This window comes from Culex pipiens, chromosome 2, assembly GCF_016801865.2.
Source record: "Culex pipiens pallens isolate TS chromosome 2, TS_CPP_V2, whole genome shotgun sequence".
Lineage (NCBI taxonomy): Eukaryota > Metazoa > Arthropoda > Insecta > Diptera > Culicidae > Culex > Culex pipiens.
This window is the reverse complement of record NC_068938.1, coordinates 212,186,237-212,207,257: the sequence shown is the minus strand read 5'-3', so window position 1 is coordinate 212,207,257 and position 21,021 is coordinate 212,186,237. Positions and strand designations below refer to the sequence as shown.

The 21,021-nt window shown below is 39.1% G+C and overlaps 3 protein-coding genes across 3 annotated transcripts in view; 1 reads left to right on the top strand and 2 right to left on the bottom strand.

Annotated features, from left to right (window-relative positions):
- Nucleotides 1-201: 201 nt before the first annotated feature.
- Nucleotides 202-1,498, bottom strand: LOC120425961 (uncharacterized). Its single transcript, XM_039590608.2, has 2 exons — nucleotides 1,338-1,498; nucleotides 202-1,273 (listed from the first exon to the last, which is right to left on the bottom strand). The coding sequence occupies exons 1-2, from the start codon at nucleotides 1,428-1,430 to the stop codon at nucleotides 311-313; spliced, it is 1,056 nt and encodes a 351-aa protein (XP_039446542.1). The 5' UTR covers nucleotides 1,431-1,498; the 3' UTR covers nucleotides 202-310.
- A 4,162-nt stretch (nucleotides 1,499-5,660) lies between these two features.
- On the top strand, nucleotides 5,661-7,065 carry LOC120425959 (WW domain-binding protein 4). Its single transcript, XM_039590606.1, has 3 exons — nucleotides 5,661-5,799; nucleotides 5,865-5,937; nucleotides 6,000-7,065. Coding segments are annotated over exons 1-3 (1,092 nt in total). The 5' UTR covers nucleotides 5,661-5,797; the 3' UTR covers nucleotides 7,017-7,065.
- A 4,493-nt stretch (nucleotides 7,066-11,558) lies between these two features.
- LOC120425963 (ikaros family zinc finger protein-like) overlaps nucleotides 11,559-21,021 on the bottom strand; it is a 158,525-nt gene continuing 149,062 nt past the window's right edge. Inside the window, exon 4 of the mRNA XM_052708701.1 lies at nucleotides 11,559-17,369. Coding sequence (XP_052564661.1) covers nucleotides 16,782-17,369 — 588 coding nt within the window. The 3' untranslated portion in view covers nucleotides 11,559-16,781. The remainder of the gene's footprint in view (nucleotides 17,370-21,021) is intronic.

The window sequence follows — 21,021 nt, the reverse complement described above, 5'->3', positions numbered from 1 at the left end:
CTTCAACGGTGTGCCATATGGTTGCAGGTCGTCGCCACCTGGACGGAATATTGAATCTACGCGCAATATTAATTCGTCCGATTGTTTCGTAGATTTCTGCGCGCGCTTGTCTGCCACGCCGCAGACAACAAAGTTGGACGAATAAATTAGCTACAAGGTGGCTTTTTTACGGAATTCGTAGAATTAAACTAAATTTTTGGATTGTGTATAATTTAAAGACAAAAATTTATTTCGATTAGTTTTCAAGTTTTGATTACACAATACTTTGATAAACTGCCAATAATTGATTCACATTTTTCCTCCAACCGTCCTAACTCATGAAATCGATAACTTCCTCCAGCTCTCTTATCCTGGCCTGTTGATGCGCCCACTTGGCCTCCGCCGACTTGACGTCGTTCAAGCCCCACTTGTCATGTGTGACCCGCTGCTGGCAAAGCTCGTTGGACTCCACCGCAGGCCTCCTTCCTGCGCTACGATCCGATCGAGGATGCTTCCTCTTGGCGGGACAAATTTTCCCACCCGGTGGAAACGGTGGCTCGCTCATGTACTTCTTCAGGCAGCCCTGATGGTAGATGTGGCCGCAGAACATGCGAATCAGGAAGCGATCGTCCTCGTCGGAAATTTCTGCTTCCACTAAGGTTGAAGGTAGGGACAATTCTTCGCAGATTGGACAACGGTCGGTGGGTAGTCCCTTCAAGGCCTCAATGATAAATCGTAACGTGCGTTCGAGACTTGGCTTGGGTTGAAATTCCTGGTCAGTTTTCAGTTTTCTCAAAGGCGCTTCTACACATTGCCTGGCAATTTCCTTCGATTGGCCGTTGACGAATCGAATCAAGGCTTGGGGAAGGTTACAATCGCAGTCCTCCCATTGAATCCGCTTAACTGGGTATTCCTCCGGTACGTGAAACTTAGCCCCAAAGTAGTACGGACCTCCTCGCGCCATCAAGCTTACGCTTGAAGACTTCTGACGCAATTTGAGCTCTCCACCCGTGCCCTCCAGCAGTTTCTTAATCCCAAATATCTCCTGCGTGACAATACATAGTGGATTCTCCCTCAAATAACCGTCAACAAATTTAAGCATCGGCATGACCTGAGGTTTGCCCACAAACCCCGCGCCCTTTTCGTCACAAATTTTCGTGAAGCGTTCCAGAAAGGTAAGTGACATCGTTTTGCTTTTGAACTCCACCAGCAACTTGTTGCGAGGATATTCCGACGGAAACCGAATACAAGCGGTCAGCTGGCGTGACTCGGTTTGGTACAGGTCCACCCGAATCTGCCGGAGAAAAATCCGTAAGTCAGATGTATAAAAAAGAAAAACTTTTTGAAGAATAACTCACCAGCGAGCTCATGCAGGTGATCAATTTTGATCCGGGAATTACATTGCAACACAGGCGGGACACTTCGAGGACTTCGTCCTCGATGAGACCCATCCTTTGGCAATATTTTTTTCAAATAAGCCGGACGAGACTTCGGAAAATCTGAATCTCAAAAAATCAAAACAAAATTTCTTATCACACAATTCAAAACAAACACCCGTCACTGAAACTTTTAAGATTTGAAACATCGTGAAATATTTCAAAGCACTGTGCATGCACGAAGGAAAAAAAATTGGCAAAAATGCCATGCTGTAAAATGTGTAAAAAATGTTAAAACATTAAAATGTTATTGAGGATTTCAGAGATTTTTAGACAATCGTGCAATTTGTGGAAAGCTCTCCAACAAAGTGCACACCTCAAACTACAGCAGAAAAAAACTATTCAAGACACACACCCTAGTTTAAAACTGTTATAAAGTGGTCGAAAGCAACAAAGCTCAGTCGAGACCAGGGTTGCCAGGTTGCCAGATAAATCTGGGAATGCCAGATTTTTCAAGTGTCAGCCAGAATAAAGATTCATTCTTCTCTGTGCCAGATATTGACAGATTTTGCCAGATTTTTCACTTTATGGCCATTTTGAACAACTTTTTGATTATTCAATTCAATTCGGTTTTATTGGTGAATTATCAATATACAATAAGTTCTTTTGAAATACATAACAGAGTTTTGGAGTTCCTTTCAGCTGTGTGTTACATCATAATCCATTTTGGAACAATTGTTGCTTGTAGTTAAGAGCGAGTTTTTCACCAATGTGTAACAGGTAGTATCGAAGTGCTCCGATTTGGATGAAACTTTCAGCGATTGTTTGTCTATACATGAGATGAACTCATGCCAAATATGAGCCCTCTACGACAAAGGGAAGTGGGGTAAAACGGGCTTTGAAGTTTGAGGTCGAAAAAACATAAAAAATCTTAAAATTGCTCGCATTTCCGTAAAACTTCATCAATTCCAACTCTCTTAGATGCATTCGAAAGGTCTTTTGAAGCCCTTTAAAATGTGCCATAGACATCCAGGATTGGTTTGACTTTTTCTCATAGCTTTTGCAAATTACTGTTAAAAATTGATTTTTTCAAAACCTTAATAACTTTTTGCAACAGCCTCCAACACCCATACTTCCATAGGTCAAAAGATAGGTAATTTCATGGACTACAAGCCTATGGTATTAACTTTTTGGCCAATCGCAGTTTTTCTCATAGTTTTTAAATTTTTCTAGAACAAACATTTTACAACGTTAGTTTTACCCCAGTAGGCCGCCATAGCGACCCTTTTTGGTCTCAATTTTGTCATATTCGGAATCCTCGGACAATTTCACGTGTGTTAGAAGTATTGGAGATTTAAATTTGATTGGAAAAAATGGCATTTAGAATGAATTAAAATATTTTTTAACAATTTGTTGGATTAGGCGTAAAACAGATATTCGCCTACTTGATACAGCATTTGACGTATTGATCACAGGGTAAATAAGATCTATTTCTTTTTTCAAAAATGTTTTATTTAATTATTTTTTAAATCAAAATTACAACTCCAATACTTCTAACATACGTGAAATTTTCCGAGGATTCCGACTATGACAAAATTGAGACCAAAAAGTGCCGCTAAGGCGGCCTACAGGGCAAAAACTAACGTTGTAAAATGTTTTTTCTAGAAAAATTTAAAAACTATGAGAAAAACTGCGATTGGCCAAAAAGTTAATACTGTAGACTTATAGTGCATAAAATTACCTATCTTATGACCTATGGGAGTATGGGTGTTGGAGACTGTTGCAAAAAGATGTTAAGGTTTTAAAAAAATCCATTTTTGACAGTAATTTGCAAAAGCAATGAGAAAAAGTCAAACCAATCCTTGATGTCTATGGCACATTTAAAAGGGCTTCAAAAGGCCTTTCGAATGCATCTAAGAGAGTTGGAATTGATGAAGTTTTAAGGAAATGCGAGCAATTTTAAGATTTTTTATGTTTTTTCGACCTCAAATTTCAAAGCCCGTTTTACCCCACTTCCCTTTGTCGTAGAGGGCTCATATTTGGCATGAGTTCATCTCATGTATAGACAAACAAACGCTGAAAGTTTCATCCAAATCGGAGCACCTCGATACGACCTCTAGAACAAACCGAGCAATATTTACAAATACTGCCTCTTAAGGGGTTACCGAAAGTAAGAAAAAGATAAGATAAAAAAACTTACTAAAATTGCAAGGGAAAGGGGATAGAAATAGAGAAAGCTTAAAACTAGATCACAATTTTTTATCCTTTATAGATGTGCTTGATCATCAGCTCCCCGAGGGCCAGAAATTGCTCCGCCTTGTTACGGCAGGTCCGAAACCGCGTCATCATCTCCCCCGCGAGAGCAAAGAACTCCGGCAGGGTGAAGAGATCTTCCGCGGTGACTCCTTGCTGGGTCGCATCGCCGCTACCGGCAGCGACCACGCTCGCAAACGACCGCCCCCATCCAGGAGGGAACGCTGGGTTGTCCGCTGGAACCGTACGCTGGCCAGCTGCAGGAACGGCTGCGCTCGTACTTCGCTGAGGAGGATGGGACGCTGCTGCTTTCTTCTTCCTCTTTTCCTGCTCCTCGAGGTAGGACTTCCGCGCGACGCATCCGCGGTAATTACCGGTATGGTTACCGCCGCAGTTCGCGCACTTTATGCGCGCCTTGGTTTGCTCTGCCTTGTCCCCCAGGTCCGCCTTGCACGGCAGTGCACACGCCTCAGAGAGGTGTGTTTCACCGCACTTCACACAGCGGGGTGGGAGGTTGCAGTTCCGCGAGCCGTGGCCGAATTTCTGGCAACGGTGGCATTGTGCTGCGTCCGACGGGTTCTTTGAGTAGAACCGCCAGTTTACCCAAAACCCGTCCAACGCCTTAGTCCGCCGCAGGTCTTGAAGTTTGACGGTGCCGGGATCGAAGTACAACAGGTACAGTGTGTGTGTACCTGTGACTGTTGTCTTCCGCGAGAGGACTTTTATGTCTCGCGGCGTTATTCCGACACCCGAGAGGTGCTCCTTGAGGACGGAGGTCGGGCGGTCTTGGTACCCCTGCAAGACGATCTTAACAGCGGTCTTCTGCACGGGGTCGAATGTGTAGAATTTGAAGTTTTTACGCTTCAATTTCTCCACAACCAGGTCGAAGTTCTTTTGGTCAAATGTGAACACTTGCACTGACGATTTACCTATTTTGAGGCAGTACACGAGGCCTTCCAGCTGCTCGTCAACATCGTCCGCCAACGTGTCCAAAACGAAAATTGGTGGTGGTCGTCGTTCCTTTGGAGTAATTACTTTTTTTGGCGAAATCACTTTCTTCCGTGTACGACCATCGTCGTCGTCGTCGTCGGTAGTGCTACCGTCGGTGTTGTTGTTGTTGCTTTCCTCGTCACTCAGGCTCGCGAACTTGTTACTGGTGGGAATGTTGGCGGATGTTGAAGCGCCATCGGTCGACGGATTGCCGGAAGTAGCTGAACGGAGCCTAATAGGGCTGCGATCCTGGACGCGGTAATTAGCGTGTAATAATTTCGGGTCGAATCCTTTGGCGCACACACTCCCCGGCGCGATGGCGGACGACGCGGCGTTGGGTTGTTTACCTTTTTGCACACGGCCGGTAGACGAACTTCGCGGGTTTTTCGAGGCCGCACTCGAAATGCCACGGCCACGGCCGGCCCTTGGAATGCTGCAGGAGCAAACTCGCGGCTAATCCCGGTAAATTACGGCGAAAAATTTCGAAAAAACGATGGAGCACTGAGCACTTGACTGCTGCTTGCACTCGTGCGTACACGGAGGTGACAACTTTTTGATTAAAATGAACGAATTCAATTGAAAATCGAAATATTTGGAATAAGTTCCTTCCCCTTCACCATTCAAAATTGTTAGATTTTCGTCTGCCAGATTTTTCCAGATTTTTTAGCGATACTTTGCCAGATTTTTAAAATTTTGACCTGGTAACCCTGGTCGAGACACGCACCACTCTAGGCGAGAGGGGGGGAGAAGGGGTAGAATTTCAAGTGTGCAAATATTTGGTTTGCAGATATTGGAGAATTTGGTGCAAAGTGTGCAATTAAATGTTAAAATGTTAAAATATTAAAATGTTGAAATGTTAAAATGTTAAAATGTTAAAATGTTAAAATGTTAAATTTTTAAAATGTTAAAATGAGAAATTTTTAAAATTATTAAAATATTTAAATAAGTGACAATTTTAAAACATTTTTGAGAATAAAATTTTCCGTGTTGCTTGATTTGAAATATTTCAATTTCATATTTGACAGTTCGTAAGAAAAATGTAAACATTCTAGAATCGTAACAAAAACGTAAACAGTTGTGTACCAGTTTTAGCTTGTTTTAATAGTTTTTTGAGATTGTTTAGCAAATTACTACATATTTAGTGAAAGGAAATCAAGATTAGTGTTTGAAAGTTCAGGTGAAACAAATAATATTTCAAAATGTAAGTTTAATTTGACCGATTTCTCACTATTATTGCTAAAACGCGCTTTTATTTTCATCTCTTAGGGCGGATTATTGGAAATCCAACGACCGGAAGTACTGCGACTTTTGCCAGTGTTGGATTGCGGACAACAAGCCGGTATGAATCAACTCTCATTAAAGTTCTAAACATTATTCCTAACTCCAACTTCCCCTTTCCAGAGCATCCAATTCCATGAGAGCGGCAAACGGCACAAGGCAAATGTCCAGAAGCGCCTCACGGACATTGGCCGCAACAGTTACAAGGCGCAGAAGGAGCAGAGCAAGGTGGACGCCGATATGCGAAAGATGAACGACGCCGCGATGAAGGCTTACATGCAGGACATTACGTCTGGGGCCGACATCAGTTCGCGCGCCGCGCTAGAGGAGCAACAACGGGCCGAGGCAGCTGCAGCGGCGGCCGCCGTCCAGGACGCGCAAGAAGCGCCCGGTCCAAGCGTTGGGCCGAGGGTCCCGAAGAAAAAGATTGGCCGCGAGGCGGATCCGTTCTACATCCCTGGGGATTTCAGCGATGAAGAGGGAGGACCGAGCAAGGCCACGGCTGCGGCCATCGCCGAAGCTGCCAAACAGAAACGCATCGAGGAAATCTCCCAAATGGGACACGGATCGATGTGGGTTGAAGCGGAATCGGACGAAGGTTACACGTACTACTGGAACGTAAAGACAAACGAGTCCATTTGGGAACCTCCGAAGGAGGGCTTCATGAAGAAGGCCGAGTACGAGCAAATCACCCAACTGGCACTGCAAAAACAGGAGGAAAAGCTCAAGCAAGAAGTCAAGTACGAGGTGGAAAACGCTCCGGAGATCGCCGCCCGACTCAAACGCGAACAGATGAGCAAAATGTTCGAGCACAATCGGAAAATTAAGGAGGAAATTGAGTGCGCAACGGATGCGAAGCGACAGCGCAAGGAAGAGGAGGCCATTCTGGATGCGGCCGCTGGGCCGTACGGCCGGTGGCAAACCGTTGAGCATCGGGAGGAAAAGCCGGTGGATTTAGAGCTGCCGGCGGTTCCGGCACCGCTGTATGTGCCCAGCGCACAGCCGGAGGTGCCCGAGAGGCGGTTCAAGGAAAAGGTCATCACGCACATTCCGGGCGACGAGAAAAGTGCGCTCAACGATGGGTTCTTCAAGAAGCGGAAAGTGGTGCGAAATGCGCGCCAGCGGTTGGATGTCGATTGAGGCGTTTTATGTATTATCATTTGAAAACGATAGAATAAAAAGATTCTTTGAGTCCTAACATTTTGTTTAGATTGCTAATTTCACTCATCAAAAAAAATTTGACAGCTCGTTCCATTCGATGATTTATCAAAACACATTTTATTCAAATTCCACTGAAATCTGAATCTTTTACTCTCGTTGAACTATCATGAAAAAAAAACTGTTTCAGCAAAAAATTGCCTTGAAATTGTCAGTTCCATAATCGTTTGTATGTTAACACTTGTAGCACCAACGGGGTCATAACTAACGCGAAGCACCAAGGGGGTCAAAAAAGTTGGAAATGCAACTTCAACCGGCTGTACCTCGGCGAAAACTCAACCGATTTGGATGATTTTTGTTGCATTCAATCCGGAAGAATGTCAGGAAGCACCTCCAACAAGTAGATCCGAAACAAATGCGTCTACCTTAAGTTAAAATAAAAAAAGGCATGTCCGAATTTTTTTTTCCAAGGGTTGTATGAGCCGGTGAAAATGCATTTCCAACTTTTTTGAACATATGAACACAATAGCTTGTAAAACAAACAAAAAACTCTAGATGTGCATTCCACAATTGAGTTAATGCGGTTCACATTTATTTAAAGCCGCTGTATCTACACAAGGATGGGACTTAGGACAATCCTTTGTCCAGTATGGAGACTTTGATGCAAAATTGCCCGGAAAATCGATTCCCGCAATTAGTTTTTACCGCCCTTAAAAAAATCTCAGTTTTAATGAATGTTTTTTTTTTGTATTTTTTATGAGGGATATGCCATACTGCATCCGACATCTTGAGATATTTTCACAAATAAAATCGAACGAAAAAAAATATGGCATCACCTTTGAATTTGACATATAAACTTATAACATGAAACATCAATGGAAGTGGCGTGTTTGTTTTTCTTTCAGTGTATTTTTATCAGAAAGTTCGTCCAATTTCCTCAAAGTTTGTCTTAGACCATTTTTTGATACCATGCAACTGCTTCGAGATACAGCAATATTTTAATTTCGATTTACAAAATTATTCAAATAACTAACGACCTTCTCCAATGTCATTCTCGAGTGCAAAAACACAAAAATGGCTTGTATAATCCAAAGATAAATTAAGGAAAAACTGAAAGTAATATTTAAAAAAAAAAGAATTAATCCAAATAAAAACCAATAAAACTGAATCATTTTGAAGATTGAGAAGTCATCAAAATTGTCTAAGATTTAATTTTTTATTGATTTAAGTAAATGTATGTCATTAGCTTAGCTTAGCTTAGTTGACCGTACTCTAGCCGAGCATACAGCTCGCAATAGCTAGGTTGGCGCCGATAAGGAAAATAAATGCGTCAGGAATGTGCCGAATGACACATTACCACTCATTTGTCCTTTTGGTCGGCTCCTCACGATCAACGGGGGAATTGGGGGAGGGATGTGATGATTGGATACCCTATAGAGATGCCTAAGAACTTAGACAACCTCCAAGATATCCGGATTTGGAAGGGGAAAGGGATTGATGGGATACTTCACCGACGAATGAAGTAATGGGCATTGTTTGTTTAATATAGTTAAAATTGAAATGCATTACAATAATAAAGACAAAACTAGAACGCTCTCACCAAATACTGGGATCATCCAAACCGCTCCGTAAACTCCGATGTAAACCCCCGCTTCCTTGGCATCACTGCCGCCGTCACCGTTGAACAGATTTCCTGCTTCCGCAGCCACCTGGCCCTGATTTCTTCCGGAGTGAGCTCCATCTCGAATTCTTCTATTTTGAGATACTTCCACTTCACGGCAAATTCTTCTTATGCAAAATCAATAAGCCGGAATTTTTCTAAAATACGTGACGGATCGAAAAATAAACGCGCCCGCACACCACGACTACTACGATCCAGATTTAAGTAAATGTATTTAGCAATAAAAAATAAGAAAAATATAAAAAAAATTACTAGCATCATTTTACATTCAATGAAAAAATATTTGAAAAATGCCTTATATAGCAGTACTGTTAATGCAATCATCAGTTTTGAAATAACCTTAGATCTGAAGATTTTTTTTTGTCAAAAAAAAAACCTTTTGCGGTACTGTACATTGCATATTAACTAAAACTCAAAACATTTTTAGGCGAACTTCAGCATATTAAAAATGATTTAAAAAAAATGCATTTTAAACTGTTTCCAGCTGATTGCACTCAAAATTCATTCAATGTTTTTAAGTTTTCTGATAAAAAATAATTTTTTGGTTTGGCAAACAAAAACTTTGAAAAATATTTGCAACAGCCTTATCGAATCATGAATAAATCGTTTTTTTTTAAATATTTCCGATCTTCGCGGCATTGACACTGGGTTTTAATGGTTGGTCGTCTGTTATCTTACTATAAACTCCATAACTAACAAATTATATAATTCCAGATTACTTTGAAAGCATTCTTGAGATTACATTTAAGCTCAACGACTCAAAATATGACAACGATAGAAGATACTGTTGATCGATTCGATTATCCGAAGTGATTTTTGTCTGAAGACTTCGGATAGTCGAAACTGGACTGTACATAAATAAAACTACTTTTTACTCGCAAAAAATAAAATAGGGTTTCATAGAAAAATTTATGCAACATTCTAAAATTACTCAGAGCCCTTATATCTAAATCAAGGTATCTTTATTTAAAAAAAAGTAAATCACGCTGGTTTTTTTTTGTAAATTACGCTATTTTTTGGCTCACTCATGCACGTGCATTCAACATGTAGGGGAGAGTGGGGAGACTTGATCCCCTTTTTTTGTATCGCACATAACTCTGTCAATTTCTCACAAAACTCTAACTTTTTGCATGAATTAAAAGCTTAAACATTCATCTATGTTTGGCTAATAAGGGTATTTCATCAGATGAACTCTTCGAATCATGCCAAGCGTTTTAAAAAAATATTTTAAACCGGCATTTTAAAAATGTTAGGGGTAACTTGATCCCCCTTTCAACATTTTGAAGAAATCTTAAGCAAAATGTTTCTTATTCATCCAAACTTTTAATTTTCTATAAGTAACAGCAATTTCACATAAAACCTGTACGTTTGTGTTCAAAATATAACAAGGTTAGTATGTAAAATATTTAAAAACTTAAAATATTATTTTTTAGACCAAAATTAAGCATGATTACAAAAGCTGGAAATTTTTGTTTACAAAACTTTTGAAAAAAGGTTCAAACTGCAGTAAGTTATGTACAACTATAGTAAAGGAAACTATGTATGAAAACCCAGCCCAATTAATTAATCTTGAGGCTGATTCCAGTGACTGTAAAAATGCAGGGATCAAGTCTCCCTAAAAGCACATTTATAAACAATTGATTGTAAAAATAGTATGACGATAAATTTAACATCAAATGCGTAAGGGTTTTGGAGTTGATAAATTTATCAAACAATTCATATATAAAAAAATATTTTTTTGAATAATTTTTTTGTGTTTTCTATGCATATCAAAAAAAGAAAAAAAGATCTCTTGGAAGTTTTTTGCAGCTCGTTTTAGAAAAATGTGAGTGACTCAATCTAATTTTTTTTTCTTTGTTTTCTACAATGAGTTTTGGTTAATTTCGCACAACTTTCTAGAACAAAGCTAATTGTTTTACCCACATGGTGACGAGATACAGGCTTGGGATCAAGTGTCCCCGGGGATCAAGTCTCCCCACTCTCCCCTACTTTAAAAATAATTAGTCAGGTAACAGTATTTTATCCAAAATCACCCATGCGTTAAATTTCCATTTCAAGGCAACTTTTACATATTTTTTTCATTTTTCGATTTGGTTAAAACTTATTAAGAAAAAAAAAACAAAAACCACACATTTTCCTTTAAACAAAAGGGGAAATTTCCAAACAAATTCCCCCTTTTTCTCGAGCTTGGGAGTAGTAAGCAGTAAGTCTTTAAGAAATCAACTTCAACAAATTTTGCAAACACTGTTCATTTTTTTAATTTTGTCAAAAAGGAAAGTTAAGAAGGTTTCTAAAAATAAATATATAACAAAAAGATCGCTCGACTTCTGAAATAGCGATTTTCTTACCTTATTGCAACACCGAGTGCTAGATTGTCTGAGAACGTTTTCGCAAAATAGCTGGCAAAACTGTCTAATTTTCAAGCACATCTTGAATGACAAGATATTTTTAATAAGTAAAATTTGAAAATATTGTTTTGGTTAATTTCCCGATGCATTTGCATTTGTCATACTACTTCCTGATACAGTGCTTAACGGGAAGATTATTTTGAAAACTATCGCAATTTTTTATTCTATTTACATTTAACATATTACACTAGGGTGGTCCAAATACGAGTATCCCTGGTGCCACCCCCTGAAATCAAATTTGTCCATAACTTCCATATTTAGCTTATTCTGAATACGGGAACCCCTCCTTCTACCCTTGAAGTTTGTATAGCAAAAATCGTTAAAATGTATGGGATAAACACGTGATATCTTGACACATATCTTCAGATAGCACGACGACGAATATACAGAGTTCTTTCCATTTCTTTTCCCTCTAAACCAGAGTAAAACGCCATATTTTAGAATTTTTGAAAATATCTTTAATATAATATTTAATAAGTCAATATAATTGTAATGTTCTTGAATTTTGTTTTGAGTTTTTTTTTTATAATTCGTTTTTAATTCATTATTTGAACCATCACCATCGTTTATAGTAGTAATATGTATGCATTTTTTGTATTCTTCTTTTCCCGTTTAGATTTTTCTTCTTTTTCAAACTTTATGTACTCTCCTGCTAATCTTTGCTGTTATCTGAATCAAGTAATCAATCTTATGCTGCATTTTGTTTGTATCTTTTTAAATGTACTTGTTTTTTTTTTCTTTGTTTGTGAGTGTGTGTGTTTGGTCCATCTTGGCCATCGCCGTTCACACTATTTAATAGCTGACCACGCGCGCGACCATCGATGACCCTTAAAACTGTAAAACCTTCTAGTTTTGATTATTTTTTGTATCATTTCATGCTTCTTCTTTCATATTTTTTGCTTCTTCCTTTTGCCGATTAAGTAAACAGAGAATATCAAAAACTTTTCATGGTAATGCTTTTTGCTTGGCCAAACCGAGTAACAAAAATAACGAGATTTTCAATTTTAATGCTTTCTTTTTTGTTGCCTGAATTTTTTGAACGTCTAATAATTCGCTAACTAATTTAGATTAATAAGAGCGCTTTTGTTGCATCATTTTTTTCTTTTCGTTTCCGCAAAAAATGTATCCACTTGATCGAGCTAACAAATAACAACCAAATAATGAGCGTACTTTGTGTTTGTGTGTGTGTGTTTTTTTTTGTTTGCTGCACTTTCTGCATGCGGAGAATACACGTGTGTGGTATCGATTCTTTTGTTTTCGGAGTTGCTTAACTAAAAAAACTAAACGCTAAACCGATCGTTTGCAAAAAACGAAGCAAAACAAAAAAATCGTCAAAATAGAGCCATTTCCTATGAATCAACGCTTAACCACCTAGAACGCACTTAAAAGTATATGTACTTGAGAAGGGAAGAGGTGTTGACAAAGAAAGACAAAAAATATTGTTTTTATTTTTTTTTCGGCAGACGCAAACAAAACAAAAAATATAATGTGTATGTATTGTACAACTTAACGAAACTAGACAAAAACTCTCAACACTCATTCTCGCGCGCACTCTCACGCTCTCGCTCTCTCTCTTTCCCTCTCTTTCTCTTTCAGCTGTAGCTCAGCTAGCTCTAAAAATCACATGTAGACGGAATGTTTTATTAAATCGCGTTTTCTTGCTTTTGCGGCTTAAAATTAGTTGTAATCTTCCTCTTCGTCACACTTTTTTCAGCTGTTCTTGTTTACCTTTCCTCTATTTATTTTTTGCTTTCTTTTCACTTTTATCTTCTTGTTGCAAGAGTAAGTTGTGGGTTTTTTTTTGTTTTAAATTTAAACGTTAGCTTATAAGTCAATAAAATTACTTTTTTATGTTTTAATCTTTTTTTTGTATATTAATAATCAATTAGTTTCTAATTTATAAGTTCTCTTTGCATGCTACGATAATATAAAAATTGTCTAACTCTGTATTTTTTTCTTGTGTTATCTTTTCTTCTTTCGTTTTTGTTGCTTGTTTTGGTTTCCTTCTGCTTTGTTTCATTTGCTCGTGTTATTCTTCTTTTTCCGTTGTCCTTTTCCCGGTTTTGTGTTTTTTGTATTGTGTATTTTGCGTGTGTTTTTTCCCTCTTTTCCTTGCATTTAGTGTTAGTTATAAGGCCTGTTTCATTAAATGTTGGTTTTTCGTTTCATTTTAAATTAAGCTATTTCTATTTCACTATGTATTCACCGCAAAAATTTAACTTCACCACTTGTTTACTTGTGTTTTTTTTTTGTTCTTGCACTATGAATTACTTCGTTATTTTGAAAATATATTTGTGTCTATCTACTGTTTTCTTTTGTTTCATTCGTTTGCTAACCTTTTTACACTGGTTCAGTGTATTCTCTCCGTTTTCATTCCTCTCGCCACTCATTCTCGCTTTTCGACTCTCTTTCCGGAAGCTGTGCTTCACCCTTTCACTTTCGTGCTCTCTCTCTATCTCACGTTTTTTTCTTAAACCCGGTTCCATCCGACTCTTGTTCTCTTCTTCGGCTTCAAGTTGTGTGTTTGTGTGTGTTTTCTCCCCATTTTTAACTTTATTGTTTATTTGAAGGTAATTATTTTTTGGTTTTGCTCTTTAACTTGCTTTGTATTTTTCTGTTTGTCTTCTTCTATTTCGAAAAGCGAAGCGTCTTCCACCTGTTTCTCTTTTTGTTCTACCATTCAAATCCCACTTGTTCGCTCTCTCGCTCTCTTCGTGTAGGAAGGCACCGTTCTTTGTAACGTCATCTCGCTCTCTCGTTTTAGAGTTTTTTTTTTGTTCGGGTGTGTTTGTGTGGCAGAGTGAATTGAAACTGGTTTGCGATTTCAGTTTTTTGTTTGTGTAAGTGTGAGTGGCTAGTACCTGCTTTAAGAGTTGATCTAAATTTTGTGTTTGATTTTTGTTTAGAGTAGTATTTACAACTTTTGCCAACGAATGAGAATTGAAGTAGTTTATGTTGAATTGAAATTTTGCTCTTATTTAATTGCCAATAGTTTGTATAATAGTCAAATATGTGTTGCAAATGCAGAATGTTTTAAATTTTGACTCACTTTTTTTCTTGTTTTGTAGTGTACTTTTATTTGTTCCGATTCAAAGCTAAGAGAAAGAGTAAACGTTAATTCTTACTATGAAAATGTCGAATAATTTGTATTTTGCTTTAAAAAGTGAAATTTTGAATAATTTTGAAATTTTAAATTGAGTGGAAATAATGTTTTATATTCCTAAACGTTTCCCAATCTTTATCGAATCTTCAAGTAAAACAGAAAAAAACATCTATAAAATTTTGTCGCTTGTTTCTTTTTTTTCAGTAGGTACTTTCAACATTTCAGTTTTGTAATAATTTTCGTTGCGGTTTGTCGTGGTGAGGTGAACGTTATTCCCGGAATGGTCGTCGTAAAAGTTTGCTTTTGTGTGCTTTATTTTAAAACTTTCTCTAAATTGGTTCTCCTCTACGAGTTTTTTACTGTGTTTGTTAAAATTGTTGTGAAGTAAATAGGGTACTATTTATTTTGTATTCTGCAAATTTTTTTTTGCTTTCTGTGTAAAGGTGAAACAGGTGATTATGAGCAAATTTTGGTCCAGAATTTGGTGCTCTCGCTCCCTCTCTCTTTTGCGCTATGAGTCGTATGGTCGTGTTGGTGTGAGCGGCTGCTTCCAGAGGTGTTTGTGTTGGTGTGTTTGTGGGGGCTTGAGTGGGCTTTGGTGGTAGTGGTGCTGCTTCGATATTGTTCTCTCCTATTTCATTTGAACTATTTGATTTCTTTCATTTCGTGATTGCTCCTAAATTTGTGAATTTTTAAGTACCTTTTTTGTTTTCCCACAAGTTTTACAATTTTTAGTGTGAAAATAGTGTAGATTACTTCTGTATCCGTTAGATCTTTAACTTGCTGTTTACATTTTTAAATTTATAATCAATTCGTGCCACGGCACTTTATTTCACCCCAAATAACAACAACAAGAAGATGTATAAATATAGCTATGTTTTTTTTCTTTTGCAGGTTAGTCTCCCTTCCGCTAGACGGAGTTTCTTTCACTATCGAACTGTCGTTTACACCTTGGCCTATGATGATTCCTAATGCGCGCTTGTGTGTGTGTGTGGGTTCATTTGTCTGTCTATCAACTAATGAGAAACCTAACAAACGCCTAATATATGTAAATATATAACCTTTCGACTAATCAATTAAACTAAAAATAAAACAAATACATCTCTCTTTTTACACACCCCTGTTAACGCATCCATCGCTGTACACAACAGAACAAACAAACAAACAAAAAATCTAACCAAACTTAACGAGACAAAACAAATCACTATCAAATAACACTCGCTTTTAAACTAACCTAAATCGTTCGTCCTGTTCCAAACTATCCTTTAGCTAAACTTATCAATACGTTTCATTTCTTACAGCTAAATATGTGTGTGTGTGTGGGGCGTAGATGTTGCTTTGTTTACATTCTGAGAATGGGTTGAAAAAACAAAAACTAAAACAAAACTCAAAAAGATAACAAACATTTTTACATTCCGTCAACGTCGTCAGCTCATGGGAGCACTTTCGGGCAGCTGAAAATGCAAAAGTGAGCGATTTTGCTAAACATATCTGAATCGAACAGTAAACAACAGTGTCGTGCCCCTCGGCTGCTCGTCGGAGCTTGTCAGTTTGGCAACATTTCAAACGCTAACGCTTGAAACATTTCAATTGACTTTTTTCAACGTATTTGTTTGTACATCGCTAATGAACCACGATCACTGTAATATTTTGCAGCCCAACTGCAAAATCGCTCACTCCGCGACCCCCATAAAGATTCCGCGGACATTTTCAGCTGCCCGCGTTGCCGTCCACATTTCGGCCCGCTGGTATTGCTATCCTATCGCCCATACGCGCTGGCTATTGCTAAGACACACCCTGGCTAGACACAGGTTTGTTCTACAACAAAGACTCCCTCTCTTTTCTATTTGTGATGGTGTTGTTGTGGTGTTTTCGTGTGTGTTGTTGTCACTTGTACAATTGACCCCCGGATGGCCGGCAGGATGGCAAAGCCTAATGTGGTGCGCAATCCGCAAACGCTTCCTGAGCCGCGAGCGGCGTTGAACGGCTCAGCTGAACGGCCTCTTCTCCTCTCTCTCTCTGTGTGTTAGTGTGAACTTCTTCAAACTTCTTCATCTTCTAGTAAACTTTGGCTATGTTGTGTGAGTGCTGCTCCTTGCTCCTTTTGCTTGTTCGCTTGTTTTTTAACCACTATTGGACGGACAATAAATATATACTTGTTTTTTTTTGTTTGTTCGGCAAGTCATTAAAACCTTTTCCACTAACTTTTTGCGTTCTTTTTTTGTTATTCTGATTCGTGCAACAAAACGAGGACTAAACCAATACTTTGGGAGGAGTTAGTGGTGAAACCGCGTGAAGCATTCGATCTCCAGCAACTTTATAGTCCGCTACGACTGAGTTGAGGTTCGTGTAATCACTGCCGAGAGTTGCGCAGCTTTGTGTTCCAGCTCGAGGAGATTAGAGTCAGTTCAACCGAAATTGTTGTCAGGGTGAAGAAAACAATCGAATCTTTCTAGTGTTTCTTGTGTGTGTGTGGTGGTTTTTTTTTGGTCGGGAAAGCGATCAGAAAAAGAGAAACATTACCAGCAAAATGTTTCCCTTTCCCTCGCCTAACATCATTGATGGCTTTTGCTGAGCAGATGGGAGTTGAACTCGTACACGTTGCACATCTGTTCGCCGCAGATGTTGCACTTCCACGGGTTGCTCTCGCTGTGGCAGCCCTTGTGCAGGAAGTACAGCGTCTGGTCGGGGAACTCGATGCCGCAGAACAGACACTGCAGGTGCCGCTTGGACTTGGGCCCACCGGACAGCAGCAGGTCCGTTTCCGGCCCGGTTGACGTGATGGTACCGTTTGAGGTAGTTGCCACGGCCACGGCCGTCGCGTTGTTGTTGCTGCTGATGACGCCGGAGCCGCCGCTCGGACTCGTCGACGAGGTCGTCCCGTTGACGCTGTTGCCGATGCCGCTGCTCGAGCTGGAGCTGGAACTGGAGCTGCTGCTGCTGGAGCTGCTCGACGAGGTGCCGCACTCGGGCGCCGGCGACGAGGTCGCGTTGTTGTTCATGCTGTTGCCGCTGTTCATCGGGCCGGGGCTGCCGGCCGGGTTCGGCGACGTCAGCATACCGTTCCGGCTGGCCCGGCTGGACGCTCGCGCCGAGATTCGCCGCTTGAGATCCTCGCGCAGGAGCGATTTGAGCGGGGACACCTGGGAAAGGGAAGTGATGAGTTAGGTTGTACTCTTTTAGGTTTTCCTTCTAGACATCACGTTTTCTAAGCGTCACATCAAGAAGAGCTTGAAGAAATAGTTGAAGTTTTCAGCGGCGGTGTTACAAATTCGGCAAAGTTGTTCCCTGGGACACAAACAATGAGCTCATAAGGTTTTTGAAAAATGCAAAATTCGTTAATTGGCTCAAAAATGGCTAAAACCAAAACGCACCGATTTTACGGGTTAAATCCCATTTTAACATCAAAGTCAAAGCGCCAGGTCCTGTCTCAACCAATCAAGCTCATATTTGGGATTCAGACTCGTTACACCAGGGATGCCACATAATTTTTTATAATGTCTGTAAAAAAGTCTGTGCATTTGTCTAAAATTCAAATATATCAACTTATAGTCATGGAAATCTATCAGAAATTGCGTTTTTAAGCATTTGAAGACTAACGAAACAAGGCGGATTTTTTTTGCCTTTCTTACTAAAGAAAGGTATAGGTTTTACTTTAAGCCAGGACGTCATTTCCATCTTCGTAAATATGTCGATTCAGCGTGAATTTTAATCGGAAAAATCGTCAAAAAATCACACTGCATCGATTTTCGACGCTCTATCGGTTCACCTTGACAGAACTCGTCTATCTCGAATCCTCGAATTTTGAGAAAATAAATTCCGTGGAGGTCGAGTGATGTTCGTATGTGGTAAAATTTTGCAAAATTTTGTGTCGCGCCGTTCTCAGCTCCCATAAATCCGATTTCGATTTTTCTGAGTGCAGATGAAAGCTAGTGTGCTGAACCTGGGCGAGTTGCCACGCAAATTTCGAAATATCCATCTGTTTTCGGATGCGGCCAGACTTTTCAACAAAATACACAGTTTTCAAATGAAAATATGGTCAATTTTTTTCATTTTCATATTTTTTATTTATCTCAAAAATTGCATTTTTCGAGCTCTACAACCTCCCAAATTTTCATCCAGATCCATAATCTGGTTCTGGAGTTAGAGCCATTTGATTAACCTACCAAAAGAAAAAAAATCCCTAAAAAAAGGTAAAAGCCCACCTGGTGACCTTCACCAACGTTTTTCATTTCTGATTTTATTCAAAATTTCTTGCTACATTCATAGTACAGACCATGAGTGAGCATCTGAAACAAATTTGACATCGATCGGCAATCCCGATCAATTTTTAGAACGATTTACTTTTTGCCTTTCTTACTAAAGAAAGGTATAGGTTTTACTTTAAGCCAGGACGTCATTTCCATCTTCGTAAATATGTCGATTCAGCGTGAATTTTAATCGGAAAAATCGTCAAAAAATCACACTGCATCGATTTTCGACGCTCTATCGGTTCACCTTGACAGAACTCGTCTATCTCGAATCCTCGAATTTTGAGAAAATAAATTCCGTGGAGGTCGAGTGATGTTCGTATGTGGTAAAATTTTGCAAAATTTTGTGTCGCGCCGTTCTCAGCTCCCATAAATCCGATTTCGATTTTTCTGAGTGCAGATGAAAGCTAGTGTGCTGAACCTGGGCGAGTTGCCACGCAAATTTCGAAATATCCATCTGTTTTCGGATGCGGCCAGACTTTTCAACAAAATACACAGTTTTCAAATGAAAATATGGTCAATTTTTTTCATTTTCATATTTTTTATTTATCTCAAAAATTGCATTTTTCGAGCTCTACAACCTCCCAAATTTTCATCCAGATCCATAATCTGGTTCTGGAGTTAGAGCCATTTGATTAACCTACCAAAAGAAAAAAAATCCCTAAAAAAAGGTAAAAGCCCACCTGGTGACCTTCACCAACGTTTTTCATTTCTGATTTTATTCAAAATTTCTTGCTACATTCATAGTACAGACCATGAGTGAGCATCTGAAACAAATTTGACATCGATCGGCAATCCCGATCAATTTTTAGAACGATTTACTTTTTGCCTTTCTTACTAAAGAAAGGTATAGGTTTTACTTTAAGCCAGGACGTCATTTCCATCTTCGTAAATATGTCGATTCAGCGTGAATTTTAATCGGAAAAATCGTCAAAAAATCACACTGCATCGATTTTCGACGCTCTATCGGTTCACCTTGACAGAACTCGTCTATCTCGAATCCTCGAATTTTGAGAAAATAAATTCCGTGGAGGTCGAGTGATGTTCGTATGTGGTAAAATTTTGCAAAATTTTGTGTCGCGCCGTTCTCAGCTCCCATAAATCCGATTTCGATTTTTCTGAGTGCAGATGAAAGCTAGTGTGCTGAACCTGGGCGAGTTGCCACGCAAATTTCGAAATATCCATCTGTTTTCGGATGCGGCCAGACTTTTCAACAAAATACACAGTTTTCAAATGAAAATATGGTCAATTTTTTTCATTTTCATATTTTTTATTTATCTCAAAAATTGCATTTTTCGAGCTCTACAACCTCCCAAATTTTCATCCAGATCCATAATCTGGTTCTGGAGTTAGAGCCATTTGATTAACCTACCAAAAGAAAAAAAATCCCTAAAAAAAGGTAAAAGCCCACCTGGTGACCTTCACCAACGTTTTTCATTTCTGATTTTATTCAAAATTTCTTGCTACATTCATAGTACAGACCATGAGTGAGCATCTGAAACAAATTTGACATCGATCGGCAATCCCGATCAATTTTTAGAACGATTTACTTTTTGCCTTTCTTACTAAAGAAAGGTATAGGTTTTACTTTAAGCCAGGACGTCATTTCCATCTTCGTAAATATGTCGATTCAGCGTGAATTTTAATCGGAAAAATCGTCAAAAAATCACACTGCATCGATTTTCGACGCTCTATCGGTTCACCTTGACAGAACTCGTCTATCTCGAATCCTCGAATTTTGAGAAAATAAATTCCGTGGAGGTCGAGTGATGTTCGTATGTGGTAAAATTTTGCAAAATTTTGTGTCGCGCCGTTCTCAGCTCCCATAAATCCGATTTCGATTTTTCTGAGTGCAGATGAAAGCTAGTGTGCTGAACCTGGGCGAGTTGCCACGCAAATTTCGAAATATCCATCTGTTTTCGGATGCGGCCAGACTTTTCAACAAAATACACAGTTTTCAAATGAAAATATGGTCAATTTTTTTCATTTTCATATTTTTTATTTATCTCAAAAATTGCATTTTTCGAACTCTACAACCTCCCAAATTTTCATCCAGATCCATAATCTGGTTCTGGAGTTAGAGCCATTTGATTAACCTACCAAAAGAAAAAAAATCCCTAAAAAAAGGTAAAAGCCCACCTGGTGACCTTCACCAACGTTTTTCATTTCTGATTTTATTCAAAATTTCTTGCTACATTCATAGTACAGACCATGAGTGAGCATCTGAAACAAATTTGACATCGATCGGCAATCCCGATCAATTTTTAGAACGATTTACTTTTTGCCTTTCTTACTAAAGAAAGGTATAGGTTTTACTTTAAGCCAGGACGTCATTTCCATCTTCGTAAATATGTCGATTCAGCGTGAATTTTAATCGGAAAAATCGTCAAAAAATCACACTGCATCGATTTTCGACGCTTCGTCGCCATGTCGACAAGTTGTCAAGTTGAGCTTCGAATACTGGCGCGAGAATGCTGGCGCATATATTTTGAGGCTCGACTTATACTCGTTTTGTAGTAGCTTGTCTACCGATGTTTTCTACAAC